This window comes from Dermacentor variabilis, chromosome 10 (assembly GCF_050947875.1).
Source record: "Dermacentor variabilis isolate Ectoservices chromosome 10, ASM5094787v1, whole genome shotgun sequence".
Taxonomy (NCBI): domain Eukaryota; kingdom Metazoa; phylum Arthropoda; class Arachnida; order Ixodida; family Ixodidae; genus Dermacentor; species Dermacentor variabilis.
The window spans coordinates 79,379,227-79,398,107 of record NC_134577.1 but is presented as its reverse complement, the minus strand read 5'-3'; the positions used below and the strand labels follow the sequence as shown (position 1 = coordinate 79,398,107).

Genomic DNA, 18,881 nt, shown 5'->3' with positions numbered 1-18,881 from the left:
CCATATAGCGCTACAGGAACCTGGCACATCACCCACACTCCCAGGCTATATGAGTCCCACGATAGCCCGACAAAAGACAGAGCGGCCGTCCTGATTAACAAAGCGCTAACCCCAATTGGCCTCGACAACATCCCGGACGCCAACATCGACCATGTGACGGTAGAGCTACTTCTCAGGCGCCAAAAGAAAACCGAAAAGAGAAGCGTCATCTTCGTCAATGTATATATCCCTCCGAAGCAAAAAGCCACCGACTTCCACGCTCTCGTCCAAGGTGCCCCTAAATTGGCCCAGGGAAAGGAACTCGTACTCCTCGGGGGCTTCAACGCTCTCGACAAACGCTGGGGATACAACCGCTCGGATGTCAAAGGCAAACAAGTTGCGGCTGCCGCCGAAAAATTCCAACTCGAACTGCTTACGGAGCCCGCAACTGCTACCCGGATCGGCAACAGTTCAGGCTTTTATTTTGGAGCCTGTGAGCATCACACAGGTGAAAATAAAATTTTAGAAGATAGTAAGCTCTATAGTGACACTTCTATAAAAGTAATGCCAGGTGTTCTTCCCTGACCGTTTTTAGTGAAAAATTTCGCAAAAATGCTAGAATTTGCTCATTTTCTCCTCGGTGCTGGAGTAAAAAACATGAAGTTATTTTGTGAAACTGTTTTATAATGAAAGAATAATATTCAGACAACGCAAAACCCCAAGCTTTGAAATAATGTGCAAAGCAGTCGATTTTTAGCGAATTTCGTTTTTGCACCTGGTTTTCCATTATTTCGTGAAATTCAAATGCCGCTCACGTGGCCAAAAACTTTCTTCCGTTCGAAATATTTTGCGGAAATACTGTTCAAGTAACGTTTATATACGCGTAATTTTTTCGTAATTTTTTGAGAGAAATGATTTTTCTCGAGAGCCACGGTTGGGACAGTTGGTGCGGAATGACCCTGCTTTCATTTGCGTTTTGGCTGGTTTTCACATCCTTCATACCTGATTTCAATTCGGACTGACCTTTATAGTAAGCTCGACTGTCGTCTTCTTTATGTCTTTTAGCAATAATAAAACGGTACTCATCTGATCAGACTGGAATTCGGGAAGACTACTCGAGGCAGAGATGCATCTTGAGCCGACCTCTGCACCCTTGGAGGCCCCGGGTTTTCCTCGACATCACCACATTGCAACGACAACAGTGCCACGTCGAGACAATCACACACAGTAGCATATAAGACAAGTGAGCATGGGAGCAGCAAAAGTGAGTGATTATCACGCAGTTTAGCATACAGGGTTAAATTGTTACGTACCTGTGGAGCGAAGAAAATTTGCGCATGAGGCACAGTGCAACGAGTGGTGCTCGCATGCCCACTAAAGGAGTAGCTAATCAGCAAGCTGCTTTTGAAGGCGCTGCGAAAGGGCCGTAAATGAGCCGATGTCGTCGTCCTACAAGCGATGAGGTGTCCGCCTAGCGCTACATCCAGGAAGGACGGAATATTATGGAGACCACACGTGCGGGTGACGAGCTCTTGACGATCTTGGGCCGCATCAACGCATACGCCCATGGTAGGGCAGATGTGGATAGGCGCAGAAGGTGAAGCGAGGGCCAGCATCAGCAAAATCTGTGGAGCGAAGAAAAGTTGCGCATGAGGCACAGTGCAATGAGTGCTGCTCGCATGCCCACTTTGTTGTTGTTTGAAGCCAGGAAGGGAGTTTTGCAGGCTAAGACGTACCGAGTAAAATACCAAGGATACGCACGTCATGCCTTGCGTGTGGAGAGGAGGAGGAAACGGCGGAACACCTGACAGTTCAAAGCAGCGGGGCTGATTTTTTTCTCTTCAAAGCATCGGGGTTTAGGGCCAGTGAAGGCAAAATAGAGTTTAAGCGGCTAGAAATATCCAAACGGAGGTTATCTGATTGGTCGCTAAAATCAAGGCAAGAGTGAAATTTCATCCTCCACTAATACAACATATATCGCTAGCCACGGATAGGTGGCGTGAGCCACCGCCTGATTTAAAGGCTTCAGCCTTATCCATCCATCCACCCACCCTTTAACGCCGTTCCAGTGGCCCAAGTTGTCTACCAGCTTAAGCCACTGTAGGTGGTCGAGATTACGTGCGCTTGCTCTGAAGCAGGTGCGTGCGAGTAAAGGATTCTGGTCTTAACAGCTCGTGGTCGTGATGCCGCCGTCGTCACGCCACCGACATCATACAGTCGTCGTGCATTAGTTGCTAACACCGCGCCGTCGTAATCGTCCTTTCACCTTCACTTTGTGTTAAGGGTATTTGGGGCTGGTCAAGCTGCTACGAGCAGCTTTTCTCCCCACTTTACCCCCGCAAAGCTGTATTTAGCTTTGTGGAAATAAAGCATACATACATACATACATACATACATACATACATACATACATACATACATACATACATACATACATACATACATACATACATACATCGGCTTTGTCATCCCTTCGTCCCTTCGTCGTCCCGCCATCGTCGCCTTACACTCGTTATCGTACCGTACCGTGCTTGTTGTAGCAGTCGTTCAGTACCCGCGAGAAATATTGCTGGTACAAAACCTTGTAGGCGCTGTCCTGTTGAGCCGTAGTGAGCGGGGGACCAGCAGCTCTTTTCTGTAGGTCATACCAGAGTCCTTCCATGTTTTTGGAAGGACTCTGGTCAAAAAAACATGGAAGGACTCTGGTCATACTAAACGGGAGGTGGCTGTCGAACGCAGACACTCGGTGAAAAACACGTGCTGACGTACCAGCTTGACTACCGGTGGCGCGTACACATTTCGCGTATTGGTGAAATCCAAAGTCAACCCGGCGAAAAAAATACATGTCGTCCAAAGACGAGAAGAAAACACTTATTGTAGACGTCGCTACATAACGTCACTGCTTTTCCCCGCTCCTCGTATTGTAGCAGAATCTTGGTTTGAGCTTGTTGGCGGGTCATAATTAAGAAATATTCTGAGTTCTTTTGGGGGCACTAATAATTAAGAAAACCCTAGTAGAGAACTGGCAAGACAATCATTACGCAGCACACGACGACGAAAATAAGTATAAATCGCAGCATTAGAAGACCTTGCACATCACTAGCAAATGTCACGTGATTTTTCTGGTATATAAAATCTTAACGAGTGTCTGAGAAACAATGCGATCTGTATAAGTAACAAGACATGTATGTAAAAACACATGCAAAGGAATAAGACATATTTCATCGAATTTCTAGCTTTGTGAGAACAATTAAGGCAAAGTACTAATGCACCATTTTAGGAATTGTTAGAGAATGCTAGTTTTAGGTGCCCTGAAGGTTTCCGGATGGCGAATGATAACCGTGTTTTCTGGGAGGCTTTTCCGCAGCTTGGTGGCACGACGCAACGCTGAAAAGTTAAAAGCGTGTTTTCGGCCGAAAATTCGTTGTTGTATGACCAGATTATACGCAGGCGATATGTGACCAGATGAGTGGCAGTGTGATATAATGATGACTGCGAACGATTGCGTGTGTTCAAGAGTGCGAGCGGCAACGGAAGGCGCCAAAGTAAGCAGCAATTTAGTTTCCACTGGCACGTGAATAATTTTCTACCGGTACTTCAAGAACGAGCTTGATTCCACGTTTCAAACAGACCGCCGTTACAGGCTACGCCTTCCGAGGTTCTCCCTGCCGGTCGTTGGGCGAACGACCGTTCTGGGCTTCGGTGCAGAGTAATTTTGTGCTCAACAATAAGTGCGCAAATTACGCTAGTTTACTCACAATTTCAAAATAACGGCTCGTTTCCGAGCGCAGCCGAAGCGTCCCTCGCCGTCTGTCGTGTTTCGCGTGGTATCTCGCGCGCGAGTTGATCAGCGCGAGTGTAGGAGCCGCCATGTTTTCGTGAACACTATTTTCAACTCGGCGTGTGGCAATGTGGGCTTTGCGTGCGGTGTGTGTGTGCCTCGATTCGCGCTCGGAATTGGGATGTTATCGCCGACAGTAGTGTGCCTTAAATCTGCCCGTTCGACTGCGTCGTCCGACGAAGGTGCGTAAGCGTCCACTGTGTTCGTGCCGCTCGCCGTGTCTCCCGACGCACGGCCTAGCACGCCGAGACGAAAACACAGCCATGCTCTCCCGTGTGTTCTTTCCCGTCTTCCGGCGGCCCTGTCAGCGCGACCGGCTGGCATTGGTGCAGTGTCGACAGTGCTTGGAAAAAAAAACTGTCGCAGCCGTTCGACTCCGCGAAATCCACGAGAACGGCCGCGCTGGGCGGGTTCTTTTTTTCGCGGAAGCCGCATGCAGATGCTAGCTTAGCTGCAGTTTTTAAGCATCCGTTATTGTTGCTGCCCCTAGCGCTGCTCTCGCGACCGTTTTTGTTTTTGTTGTGTGTTGTCGCGGCGCGCTGCCCCGGTTCTGATATGGCAGTGCGCGTTTCGACGCGGGCCACTTTTTTTTGTGGAAAAAAAAAACAGTGGCGGCAGTGGCTCGAGCGGCGCCGCGGCGATTGAAGGGATTTTTTGTTTGTTTGTTTAGTTGCCGTGGACGCAATTGTTAGCCGCATTTGTGCGTGGCGTCTCTTTTTCGGCGACGTTTTCCCGCGTCAGCCAAGTGTCGTCCGTCGCCTTGTTTGGCTCGTTCCGCGCGCCGTTTTGGTTTCTTGCTCGCACTGTCTGGTTGTTCGACTTTCGTTCTCGACGATGCGAGCAGGCCATCGGCGGGATCGCATGCCGTAATCGGGTCGGATGCAGCTGCCGACACCTCTCGGCAGTTGAGCAGGCGGTCTCGGCACAGGCCTCCCCCCTTTCTTTTTTTGAGCTTGGGACCTAGAATGTATACCAGAACGGTCTCGGCCACTTCTCCCAGGCCCTTCTTTTCGTTTCCCCCGCCAGCCACTCTCGTTGAAATCGCGAAAACGAAAAAAAAGAAACGTGCGGATTCTTCCGTTCGTCAGTTTGGCATCGATCGTGTCGATACTTTGGCTTAACCGAACCAAGTCCGTTTCCACGTCACGCTGACGAACTGCTTGGTTGGCGGCGCAGTTGCATCTGAACGATTGTGCGATGTCGAGCGTTTGTTGATACGTGTAGCCTAACCCCCGCCGCCGTTTAATTTTTGTTTAGTGTTATTTTTTTTTCGGATTCGTTCGAACAGGCGTGTCTTGCAACAAATGCGTGCGCGCGTAGTTCTGTTATCGCGCCGTCTCCTTGCGAGGCGCGTGTCTTACGAGTCGACGTGCGAGCTTAGCGTAGCTCGTCTCTGCTGGATTTGCGGTAGGAAATGCGCAACCAAGGATGCGGCAGACGTGGGAAGAGGAGAGAGAGAGGGGGGGTGGTGGCTCGCTTTCGTAAGCGCTTTCGTTTGGCGATAATCTGCACTGGTGCTTTTCTTCGTTTCTTTTTTCTTCTTTTTGGTCCCTGTTGCTTCCCGCTGGCGGAACGCTGATCACGTAGGGCTGCTAAAGCCGCAAGTTCGGGAAATAATAAAAAAAAAATGTAGACGACCAGCGGCGCTCGTGTAGTGCCGAGAGAAGGGAGGCGAACTTGCGTACGCGGCGCGAAATTGGGTCTCCCCGGGTGATGTTACCCTTGTCGCTGTTATTTCGCCCCGCGCCTGCCGGTATCGCGTGGGAGTCTCGTTTCATGCGGGCAGCCAAATTGAGCACGCGAGACGAAAGGTTGCGCGCCATCGTCACTCGTCTGGCCGTTGATTTGCGTACCCTTTGAATATCCTATGTGGTACCTGTGGTACCACATCCGACCATGTGCAGCATGATCCTATATATCCGGTATGACCCGGGGAGGTATACTGTAAGAGTTCACGTCTGCTGTTGAAGTTCTGATTGGCTGCGCTGGGCTGCGCAAACGCGGCTCCTAGGTGCCACAGCCAATCAGCATTTCAACAGCAGACGAAATGGACATGTCCACTACGTTGACCCTTACAGAATACCTGCCCCGATATGTACAGCGTGATCCTAGTCCACTAGAAGTAGTTTCGCTACGAGTAGCTGTTGTAAGTGGTTCTGCCAGAATGCTAAGTTGCTTTGGCAGCCTGATGCCTTTTTAAAATATATCTTCTACGCTCTTGAGAACAAGGGAACAAGACTGGAAACGGGGGTCCCTTAAAAAAAAAAAAAATTGTCATCGAGCTCGACTGCCTGTGTTAAACACTGACATGTCGCCATTTCTTTGTAGTACTTATGGCTGCCAAAACAAATTTTAGCGCATTTCGTGTGCACTTGCAAACACTGCCGTATGTCTGACAGTCGCCCATATTTGGATGCTGTACAATCCAAATTACTGCTACCAACTATTTTTCTTTGCTAGATAGCACTGTTATGTTTTCTTGCAAGTGCATGACATCTCTTGCATAACTTGTCTCGGTTAAAGCCATTAGGTAAGTCTGGACAGCGCAAGTGTTTACCCTGTGAACTATTTCCCCAAGAAGTAAGCCGTTCGATGTGTGTTCCTTAAGTGGCAGCAATTTCAAGTAAATTGGGGCTTTCATTTGATTTTTACTCTGCAAATTGGAAGCGGCGAGCATTAGTTATGTTTAATATTACGTGTTCGGCACAGTTGAGTAATTTACAGCCATAAATATTGCTTAGGGAGGACGTATGACAGGTTTGACTCTTCAAACCGGCTTGAAATGCTTGGGTGAAAGATACCCTTAAGATGACCATGCTGCTGCAGCTAGTAAAAAGTGGGAACCTCGTTCATTAGTTGTCTTCTGAGTCGGAGATATGCAGCAGTGCTTTCTGGGTCGATGCAAATAGCCCTGTTTCTACATAAGCCATGACTCTTAGAAACAGGGTCCTGCTTGACATACTTAACCTTTTAAAAGCAGCATATGCTTCAATCTTGCGTCAAGAGCACAAATTCTAGGCACTACGGTTGAGCTGTAAAGGTGCATTCGAGGTTTTAATGGATCGGGTTTCTTGCAAGCAGGACACGCCCCCTGATAACATACTATTTATTCTCGTTTGGGGAAGGCATGGTGCCATACTGGGAAGCTGTGGATAAACTTTTCCTACCTGGGGTGCCTTTGACATACTCTGAAATCCAAGTGCGCGAGTGTTCCTTTATTCGGGGCCCATCAAAATGCAACGGTGGTTGCCGGGATCTGAACCTGAATCTGAACCAGCAGAAGGCCTTACACACTAATGCACTGCAGCAGGCTCCCCCTCGCTTTTATTTGCCGGGCTCTCAATATTTCACTCCGAAACTTCTTTTAAAAGGTGATTGCTGTTTGGGTACTCATGAAGCACAGTATGTGGTGACATTAACTCTTTCTGGTCCAGTTGCAACCGTAGCGCTTTACAAGGAATATCTGACATGTAAAAAAACAGAGACCGAAACTGCCCCGAGAAATTGGAGTGCTAGCAACTCTAATTAAATAGTTTAGGTAGACTTGGTGCTGCAGAGGGTTTTTCTCTAGAATTCTGAAGAAAGAAAGAAAATGTCCACATGTTACTGCATGCTGAGATAAGGTGTGCTGAGCTGCATCTTTGGAGCCTGCTACCTACAGAATGTGGTCTTATTCACGGCGAAAAAAAAAAAAAGAAAACTGAATAACTTGTGCTTATTCCACATATAAAGGTTGTTTAAAGTTGGAAGTTATGAGCTCCCCGCAGCATACTGTCTTTGTGACAGGCAGCTCTCGCATATCACGAAAAGCTGCTTTGGGAATTTCATTACTTTTAACTTTATTTTCCTGTTAAGTTGCGCAGAATATAAGTTTACTTCAGAAAGAAAGTTCTGACCAGAAAGAGTTAAGAAAAAGGAAGGACAGTTTCTTTAAGTGTCCTTTAAGTGTCTTTATGTAGCAACTTAGCAGAAGACCAAGTGAGTGGTGTTGGGCATTACCATCTGCTTCTCAAGCGCCAGTTTCTGTTTCGGCCACTGTGTGCTTTTTTGCAATCCTGTGGTCATGCTGAACATGTTTGGCCCCGAGCCCATTGCGTCTGGGGTGCTGCTGATGCAAATGCCATGAAATTCAGTTGACGTGAACACATTTGCCTGCTCTCAAAGTGTTATATACCAGAAACTTTGGACAAAAGCACTTTCGTTCATGTCTGTTCCTTGCATCCCCCTCATTGGCACAATCTGAAGTTCTTTGGGCAGCCAAAAAGGCAATGCAAATGCTGCCCAAGATGGCAGGGCTTAAAGGACTGCTGCAGTAGTATCACTGCTGTGCTGTCTGCACCTCTGCCCGCATGTTTTGCGCAGTCTGTTCCTCATTCAGTGGCATGGTGAACAGTGCAGACGACTGGACAAGGAAGAAAGACTGAACACTTGTTGAGTTATCTGAAAGAACAGGGCACAAGAAAAAGCATGAAGCGCATGGTGGCAGTTGATGGTGAAAAGGCACAACATTACTTGACAGGCACGATCCACACCTCCACAGCTGCTCGTCTATAAAGCAGTCAATGGCAAAACGTGGTCATTGGTCTCCAGGGCCATGTAAGCAGGGAACACCCACACTATTCATTACTAGTACTCGACAGTAAAAGCTTTGTAAGCACGTCATTATGAATAGGTAAAACTAGAACAATGACAAAAAAAGAAAAGCCCAGTAACGTTTGCAAAGGCAGCCTAAGTGCATGTCTTCTTATCTTGTCTGCGATCTTCGTCATGCTTTTGACAAGTCAACTAGCCCAATTTCGTACTCTCGTGCTCATTCAGTGACCTCCATCTTTTTCTGTGTGTGTGCAGTTGTGTTGGAGTTGCGGCGGCTGTGACTTACTGGGACCCTATTGAGTTCAAGAGAACATGGAGAGATGCCTGCACACATGACCGTGACGCAAGGAACCAAGATGTTAAGGTAGCAGTGGGAGCCTGACGGCAGCGTGCGCTTGGCAGAGGCGACGGAACCTATACCGCAAGCAGCAAGTGGTGGTCGGCCACCTTTCCTTGCCACAACAGTCACTGCCTTTGACCGTCGATGCTCGCTCTCCTTTATGTGATCTCGTTAGTGCTTTGACATCATGTAGGTGTTTTCGTGGGTTCCAGAACGTGCGCCGATGCTCGAGCCGCCAGCTCTTTCTTTCGCATTCCAGCATTGAAGCAGCAGTGTGTGTTGTGGCTGTGTGCCTTCGTCGTGTGTGTCTGAGCTGTAGGCCTGCCTTCATTATGCGAGGCGCAGCAATGGCAAGACTTGAAAGGTGACGTTGTGATGACTGCCCGTGCCTGCCACTGTGTTCCGTGTGGTGCAAGCGTTGCTGCGACGGTGTGCGCTCGGCTGCTGCTGCGGGAGCTTCTGCTTTGCTTCTGCCTGCCTGCCCTGCCTCTGTCCACTGGATACTCTGCAAGGGCGGCGAAACAGTGACGACTGTGTCTGCTGCTGGGTCTCTGGCGAAGGCTGGGTCTACAACGCCTGAACGTCGTGGATCCCGGAGGTGAGTGGGGTGGGGTACGTGGTTGCACACTTGTTCAGCGTAAACTGCAGGAGCACTTCAGAATCTCTATTCCTAAGGCTAGTTCATAGTCCAGAAGGACTGACTGACTGACTGTTGGGCTAGTTGGTCTGTAATGTTGATTGGAGAACTTAGTGCAAAAAATTTGGACACAGACACTGGGAGCAGGTAAGAACGAGTACTATTACCAACTATAAACCCACAACTGATTTATAATTTTCTTTGAGCGCATGCATCAAGCTGCTACTTCACATGGAAGCGCAAAGGCATGTTATCACTCAAAAAGTCGAAGCATTCAAAAACTCAAGCTTGGCCCTGCCCAACATGGTTGACATCTCGCTCGTACAGGTAATGGAATGCTTGTAAATAAAGAAAACCTCCTGAGCCAACTGAGCTGCGTTAGAAGCATTCGTCCTCGTCTGTTCACTGTGTCCGTTTCCAAATTTTTGGTGTTTAGCTTTCCATTCAAGAGTCATAGTCTGACATTACGTTACGTCGGGCATATGTAAGCACTTTATAGTCCGGCGTCCGTTAGCACATGCCATGCTGCTGATGTTGACATAGAACGTGCTCTACCTTGTGCTTCACTCCGATGCTTGCGTTGCCCAGAATGCTTCATGCTCATTATGGGCAACCTCTGCACAGAGCAGTGGACGAGTAAAGCAGCAGCAGCAGCAGATGCACTCATGAAATTTGTGACAACTGTGTCAGGACATTGTATAGTTGGCATGCCGAGTTGTCATATAAAAGTCTTTAGGGGAACACTGCTAAATGTTCAACAGCACTAATAAATGATCTCTTTGAAGATATAAGCATGCAACTTTGTCAGTATAATTTGCAAAAGGAATTCGTAAATGCCTGATGGATAGGGAGTTGTAAAATAAAGAGAGAGATAAAAGCAAAGATGGAGGTTGACTAAAGGTTACACCGCTTCATTATGCAATACAATATCCATGCCGACCGACCATTACAAGGGTGCGGTCAACATCACTGTGGCGCGTCAGCGGTTTAGTAATGGTGCTAAACATGATGAGATGATGGAAGAATAAACACAGTGCTCTGCAGACCTGTATATTACACCGCAGTTTCCATACTGTCTGGCCATTACAAGCATTCGGTCAACATCAGCGTGGCATGTCAGTGGTTCAGCCGCTTGGCTCAACATGGTCAGACAAGAATGCATTGCTGCTCTACGAGCCCGTGTACAACACTGCAGTTTTCATGCTGTCTGACCATTACAAGGGTTCGGTCAACATCATCGTGGCACGTCAGTGGTTCGGTCGTCGTGCCAAACTTGATGAGACGGGGGAAGGAAAAAAAGAAAAAGTACGGCTGAAACTCCCTAACGGGAATTATTATAAGTTTGTGAAGCTTATGCTCATTGGTCAGACTAGCGTACTGCCATTTGTTGCACTTTACTGAGCAGCTTGGGCGTAACGCTCACTCCCCTTGGCTGCGCCACTTTTCTGTCTGCACAAACTACTTCTACACAATGCATGGCACTGCACCATGTCACGCGATACTGCTTGTGCATGTGTAACGCCACTACCTGCTGCTTTCAAGACTGTTGTGCCAGTATGACCTTGACAATAAGAAGGCGCAGGCCCCCGAGGGGACCGTGCGAGCATAGCATGCCTTTTGCCCCTATTTGACTCCGAGGCCACACACTTCTCATCTAAATCTCGTTTCTTGCTGTAATGAGTGTTTTATCTATTTCTAGAAAATTAACGAGAGCACTTTGGAATGTCAAACTTGCGTATTGCATTCCTCATGAAGGATACATTATACATATTAGGCACTTTTTAAGTGACTCTGGCCATGTTAATGTGGTCCTTTTGAGGCTGACCGAAAATCCACCTCTGGACCCTGGTGTTAGTAGCCATATAATGCTTCACCATTAATACATAGCTGCTCTATGAACCCTTATTGGTTACTGCAGTTTGGAAGCCTTTCTGATGAAATGCTGCACGAGCAGCTTGTTTCAAAAACCACCAGTCGTCATTTAGCTAAGTGATTGCTTTTTGAAAGATCTTCACCGGCTCTCTCCTGAGCTCCCACTATTGCAGGATGGCAAGAACAATCTGTGATTCGAACCAAAGAAATTTGCGAGGGTGCCTCAGTTCATATCAGAGTGTGGGGTCTTCGTGTGTCACAGGAGTACCAACCACCGCGGGTTCAAGCTTAGCGAGCCACAGGGCCGCATCAGCCGTCAGTCTCTAGCGCCACTGCGCACGAGCTCGGGCCGCAAGGGTACCGAGTGATGCAACAGTGCGAAGCTCCTTCTGTCAGAATCTACAGATGTAGGCACACATTGTGACAAGTCAAAGGAAGCAATTCGGTAAGGGACACCTTTTCTTCAAACCCGAGAAATGCTGAAATAAGTCCACTGCTTATCATTGAATATATTTTCTTGGAGACTGGGGTCTCACAAAAGTGCCTGACACCAACAAAAGATGCAGTGATAGGACGAGTTCTATCCTGTTTGCTGAATTTTCAAGGGCATGCATTCATTCTAGAGAGTAATTCATGGTCATATTATTGACAATGTAATAGCCCAACATAGTGCTTGGCAGTATGAATGAATGAATGAAAGCTATTGCCCCGTGGTTAGTATGTGCGAGCTGTCAGCATCACTGATTGTCGCAAAAGCTGCTGGAGCCTGAAAGTGAGATTTATTATGAACAAATGCGGGTTACGTTCAGCTTGCTGTGGAAATATATTCGAGTTCCATATTTTCCTTCTGAGTTATAACATTTATGGCAGAACCACTATACCTGTTAGAACCTCAGAAAAGTGAACCTTCTTAGTGTTATAGTTGGCAAGCCACAGGATGATGAAACTATGCCCATGCATGAGACATGATTTACATGAATGAGTTGCAAGGGGACATAATGCATTCTGAAAATTTGTAGAGCAGAGGGAAGTGTTGGGGCTGCGACGGTAACAGCATGGCACGTGGCGAAGTTTACCGAGATTCACTAAAGATTTAAAGGTTGAGCAAAATGAAGTTGTCAACTGGTTCTCCAGAAAATGCTTCTCTGAGTATACCCAGCTGATGATCAGGGACCACAGCTACGTTGCAACGAGACCACAGTCAATTGCACACGCTATATGCACTAACGAACTGTTTCTCAGTGAAGTGTGTTGCAATGTAGCAGTTCGCAGATGTGTGACTGTTGTTTCACTGCTTGTTTCGGTTGCTTGAGCCATGTCTTCGCATGAAGTTGTTCCTGATGTATTGCCAATGTTCTGTGGCGCTCTGCCTTATGTTTTGCCTGCGAGTCGAGCTTCATACTTGCTGGCACATTGCTAAACGTTTACGCTGGACAGCGTTGTTTTGCTTCAAGCTGAGCTTCACATTCTTCTTTATCCATGGTCAGTGTTCTGTGACGAAAGGCTTCACACATTGCTTTGACCGCATGCTTGCCCTGAGCGCCACAATAAGTGGCATACTGAAATTTTACATTACATACATCATACATACATACATTTTACATACATTAATTCAGTGGCCACCTTGAGACACACCTGCCTTACGCGTGTGTTTCACTCAACGCCCTTCCACACCTTTATCCATGCATCTCTCTCGCTCGCACTGCCCTGTAGACAGCTGACCAGCAGCAGCCAGTAACACAAAAGCCCTGGAGAGTAGGCAAAGAAAGTTTCTCCTTAAACATGTTCCACTGCCCCTTTCAAGGGCCCCTCACCTGGCCACACAGCTAATTTCAGTTATACGCTGGAAGTTATTACGTGCCCTCAAGGGAGTGTTCTGCCCCAAGGATATTTCAAATTGGTTCGTCAATAGCCGAGATAGAAATATTTCCATGCCGCGAACCCATGATTTCAGGAGGGCGCCACTGTCAAGAGACATTGTCTCCATTTGCCCCGTCTAGCCTCCGCAAGCGAAATTCCTTCCCTGCGTTCTCCCATGCTGCAGCTCAAGGATTACATATGGCGCATGCGTCACGGGCCCCACCTTCTGCACGGCACAGTTCCGCTGATGGCGTTGTGCACGAGCTGTTGCGTTTGTGTCATTTTGTGCAGCGTACAATTTTGCATGCTGTGCACGAGAGCACCTGACTAGCAGTATAAAGCTGCGTTTACATGAATGCGACAGTGTCGCATCGCATCGCATTTCTAGCGCATCAAATTCATGTAAACAGCAGTAATGCGCTAGGAAGGCGCATCGCATTAATGCGCCAGGGGAGGGTAGATTTATGGGCGCGAGTTGACTCTCGCGGAGCATGTAAACGCAGGATCGTCGCATTAGGAATTATGGGAAGGAATTAGCCACCAACATGGCGGCGGTGCCGGCTGCCCGCTTCGAATTATATTTGGCGTTGCTTTTGTAAAATGCACTTCGCAGCAAATGATTGTGTAAACGGCTTTCGTTTAGTCTCAGGCTGCTTCTACGACAGAGTATTATGGATAACCTTGTGGTGTTTTCGAGATCGCTTCTCGTTTCGAACGAGTCGAAGCCTAACGAAAGAAACATTCGAGATATCAGCGCTACCTATCGCTAGAGTCGGGGAATAGCTGCAACGACGGCATATGGCCTCTGAGATCCGAAGATCTCGCTGGCCAACGAAAAGTGTAAAAAATTATTTGCACTGCTTCGCGTACGCTACACTATAGCGTATAGCGTACGCTATAAGTTGCGTATGCTAAACTAAAACTGTCTATTTCTCGGCACTCGGCCTACTACCGGAAATCAGTTACACCGGAAGTCGGCTGCACTTCCCTTATATGACACCATGTGGCCCTACGTTCTCGCGAGAGTTAATGCGCTACATGTAAACGGCGTCGCATCGCCCTTCCCAAATGCGCTTAGAAATGCGATGCGCCACTGTCGCATTCATGTAAACGGGGCTTAAGTCAGTGCACTGAGGCAGGCACAAGCAAATCACATGGCATGATAGCGTGCTGGAAGACTGTAGAAAATGATGTATTTTTGGTGTCTGTGCGCATGAATGCACGACGTGGGAACAAGCAGACGAAATGGATGTGTATCTCTCGTGCTGTGGTGCGAAGTAAAACAAAAGCACAGACATTTGGTTTTTGTTTTATTATTTACCTAAACATTAATTCGTCTATTCAAGCAGCAGATTACACAAATAACAGATGTTGCCTTGAATGATTCTCGAAGTGTCGCATATCCCTATGAGGGACGTCACAGAATATAAATGTACATAGGCTTGCTGATGTTCGTCATCTTGATGTGCGTCTTGGAGTGCGGTTTCCGCGAGGAGTAGGGCAAATGGCATTTGGTTTGATATTTCAGATCTTTCAGCAGCGTGTAGTGACATAATACTTTGCAGACACTGTCTTTATCGCGCATAGTATGCTCTGCGCTAATCAGCTCAAAATGGTCAGACCTTGTGAGGGGCATTTTAAAGAGCAGGCAGCACCCAGCAATTTGTTTAGGCATGAGGATACCAATGAAATTCGTTTATGCATTCTAGGCACTTTGGTTTTGCGTTCCGGGCAGTGCGGTTAAGAGTAGTGCAGTTTTGTCACAAGTAAAATTGCAAGGTTGGCATGATGTACTCCGGCTTCCTCCTTTTGTACAGAGGGGGGTCTACTGGTCACCGTGCGCTTGCAGTTAGTGAGCACTGGAGAAGCAATGCTTCTGAAAACATCTCGCGAAGCTGTTTCGAAAGAGCCACTGTATCAATATTTTTACTTAAGAAAAAGTTCCCCATTCATAAACAATGCTGTCATGAATGTACAAGCTGATCATTTCACTGGAGGGATTGGACGGTCTTGCATAAAGGAGCCCTCCTCCTGTATATTATGCCTCGGCTGTGGTGTGCGACAGCCCATTGAAGCCATCCACTGGGCTTCTTTGTCGCTCATGGGGGCTTCATTTCACACACCCTCCTTGTATGATTACCATGAACACACTTCAGAAACAGGTAAAAAATTGGCAAATCTCACATATGTGGGGAATTGGTTATGAGCAAAACTTCCTTTGATGTTTACTGAAATCTCTTCACTTCTGTGTACCTCATGCATGCAGGTATTCTAAGCAAGCACATTGTTGACGTGATAAAAAAAAAATAAGGCTTGGCAGACATGTAACCACACATTTGCAACCCAAGTTTCTGCTACGTGGCCCATGATAGCCAAGTCATTCCTGTAGCTTGGTTCAGCTGCTGTGTGGTACTTGTTATAAATAATAATAATAATAATAATTATAAGCCGTTATTGCTCTTTTGTGCCTTATCCATCCGCATCGAATCATTATGAACCGTGATTAACTACTCCGGCTGCATCTGGTGTGGCTGCGAGGGCCATATCTTGAAAGCGATCTGTGATGCCGACAGAGAGCCCCGACCGCTGACAGCCTCGTGTACTCTTTGTTTTTTGCTGCTGAGTTCGCGTTGAAGAGAGGCGGGCGGGCCCCAATCTTGAAAGTGATCTGTGAGGGGGGTTCAGTGCGGCAACTGCCGACAGCTTCGTGTGCTCTGTGTTGTCACCACGTAGCTTACGTTGTGAATTTGTGAAGGCTGCAGAATTTGTGAAGACAGCATGAAGGTGAATTTGCTCACTGCTGTAGGCACTATCTTGAAAGCGGAGGGACAGACGAACCGTTTTTTTGTTGGGTAGGCATAGAAATGCTTATGCATTTAAAATTTTGGTTTGCCTTGTCAATATGTCCGTCCATCCCTTCTGTCATGCTACTGTTGTCAGATTATGTTGTTGTCAGGCCACCTTGTCATTCTCAGCTTTATCCTCACCGCGTGACAGAAAGAAACAAGATGTGCATGCCCATAGGGCACTGAGCGCTGCACAGAAAAACGTAGACTTGTCCAGATTTGAAGATTTTGCCTCTGAGGTCACCCAGCACTGTACGAATGCCTGGTCCCAGGCATCACGGTACGCCTTGTAATCATCTCGGCCTCCTTGTTTGTCCTTCATGTTCTCTGGCATCGTTTACAGCCATGATAAACCAGCTTGCCCAACAACACATTTTGACATGAGGGGTCCTGTGGCAAGGGCTACAACACAGAATGGGCGTCACCAGCATGCTGCTGTGGTAGGAAGGCTCCTCATGGCATGCTATGAAGGGATGCTTCCTGTGACTGTGCTGTGTACTCTCACTGACTGTAGGGCCTGGTTAGGAGAGAGTAGGGTGGTCTCTAGCCTCCGATTAGTACAGCCTGGTGCAGTAGGACCACGCAAATTGGGAAAAGGAGTGAAACTGGGATATGCACTCATCATAGGTGTGACGAGCTAAAGCCTGAGAATTTCCCAATATGGCCATTGAACGAGAGAATCATGTATGCACCTTGTGCAGTCTTGGAAAAGTCTTCTCCGCTCCTGCCCTTGCCCCCATAATGGCACATGGCCAGGAGATTGAGAGTGGGATGACCACCTACAAAGGTTCGGTGGAAACTGCCTACTGGACCTTCTTGGGCGGAGTGACCGATGAGTAGTCACTGGGCCGCTGCTCTGTCATGCTACAGGGGGAAAAGAGAGGAGAAACAGGGATGGAACTGCAGAAAGGTGTAAGGGTACGCCACAATCCCCACAAGCTCAGAAGATATATCTGCACAGCCTTTGTGACTGAGACGTTTGCTCCCTTGCAAGTGCCAAGTTTTTATGTGGATTTCTTGGTGTCCCATGCCCATCATGTTCGAAAGGTAGCGAGAAAACCTACACAGAACTAACGAGAGACACAGAACAATTGGATAAAGTGCTGTGCACTTCTTTCGTCCTGTGTAGGTTTTTGGACTGCAAACATGACTTGATAGCAACTTGCCCAGTTTTCTGTTCCTCTTAATGCCCATCACTTGAAAAGCGTTGTTTTGTTTTTGTGTTGTGCCTGCCGGTTGTCCTGACTTTCCTTGTCCCCTGACTTGCAGGCCTGTCATGGTCTCTGGAGGGGGGTGCATCTAATGGCGAACCACCAGCAACAGCCAGCGCATGACTTTGCACCTTCCTGGCTCAAGATACCCACCTATGACACTGCGGTGAGCGAGGCCTTGGAAAGACCGTGCAGTTGATCTGTGTTATGTCACGGCGCTGCCAAGTTTGACCATTTTATCACAGAATGCCAGCTCTTCAGATTCCGCACTGTGATTTTCTTGGCATCAATTATTTCATGAGTTTCGATGTTTGTTGACGTAGCTGTTTTAAAGCGAATAGGTTTGTTTGCTCTTTTGTTCATTTTCTTGGTGGTCGGACTCTCGCCGCCGATACAAAGGTGCCAATGCAAAAGGCACGTGCTCTTGGGTAACCGAGTTGTGTAACGTGTTCGTCACTGAATGTTCACTATTAAACTATTACAGCTGTTTAAGACACACGTGCTGTTGCAAGAGAGCTCTGGGGCACCTGAAGGCTTAGATGCCGTGATGGAGTGCTTGGGAAGGACGGCCCTCCTCCCCTTTTGCCGCCCTCTCTCCCTGTGGTGACTCGCTGTGGGAGCTTTGGCAGCGTTCCTACCACTAGAAACACACACATGACGAATTGGCTCCTGCGCATAGCCACATATACTAGGGCTTCAGATGTGCTAACGGCTCTGTTGTCTGTGAAAGTAGGCAATGAAATGACAAACGCCACCTAAATATTTCTGATTGCAACAAATATATGTCATAAAGCGCACCGCTCCTTTAATAAAACAAATAGCATTTAAAAGCATTCAGCTATGTGCTTACATTGAAAATATTTGTCAATGGATTCTGCACAATTTTTTTCTTGCATGGATGCTTTACTTTGAGAGGGAAAGGAAAGCTGGGGGAATGTTGCATGGCAGGTGTTAAAGCTGTGTTTAAACTGTGAAATTTATTTATAGTTCTGGCAATACATGACAAAGCATGATTGTAATATGCATAGTACACTGCCTGTAGAGGCACCACTGATGGCCACCTGGCGGGCGCTTTCGAAAGCACGCTTGAGAGCGGTAGCTTGAAATTCAGCAAGGATGGCTGAAGTTCGCGGGTGCGATTTCTCCTTGGTACGTGTGCCAGACTGCTTGCTCTGCGGTGAAAGCTACAGGAAAGGCATGGGCCTCCACGAGAATGGTCATGTTCACGATGTCATTGGAGTTTGGGACAACCCAGTCGGCACACGCGCCAGGTGCGTTCCGCAGAAAAAGTGCAACGAAGCTCAGTTATGAAGTGGAGCTCGTGTTAAGTAGCGTTTCATTTTGTTGACTAAGGCTCGATAGTATTTCTTTTTTTTTTCTTTTAAAGTTCTACCCTTGCCACATTACGGTTTCTGTACCTCAATAATAAGCACACCAGGTTTAGTCCTTCTTGGCATAAATATTGCACTCCCACCCTGCAAAAGATAAGAAAAACTTAAGATGAATACAAAGTGCACAGAAAAAGGCACACAGCTGTGAAACAGACGAACCACTCTATGTGGCAAGTCTGCTCAGATGACAGCAAGCTTTATTGACTTCACAAACATGACGCCAACTTTTCTGCAAAAAATGAACTGCAATGCCTTATGCTGCAGCTAACTGCAATCCTCATCTTGAGCTAGGTATGTCTTTTTTGAAACTT

General features: G+C 47.4%; 1 protein-coding gene across 2 annotated transcripts in view; it reads left to right on the top strand.

Moving 5' to 3' along the window:
- Positions 1–3,829: 3,829 nt before the first annotated feature.
- Positions 3,830–18,881, top strand: part of LOC142560703 (vasculin-like protein 1) — a 66,035-nt gene continuing 50,983 nt past the window's right edge. The window contains exons 1-4 of one of the 2 annotated variants that reach the window (XM_075672964.1): positions 3,830–4,002; positions 8,669–9,351; positions 11,525–11,707; positions 17,238–17,345. In XM_075672964.1, coding sequence (XP_075529079.1) covers positions 17,271–17,345 — 75 coding nt within the window. In that variant the 5' untranslated portion in view covers positions 3,830–4,002; positions 8,669–9,351; positions 11,525–11,707; positions 17,238–17,270. The remainder of the gene's footprint in view (positions 4,003–8,668; positions 9,352–11,524; positions 11,708–17,237; positions 17,346–18,881) is intronic. The other variant, XM_075672963.1, reaches the window with a different exon arrangement.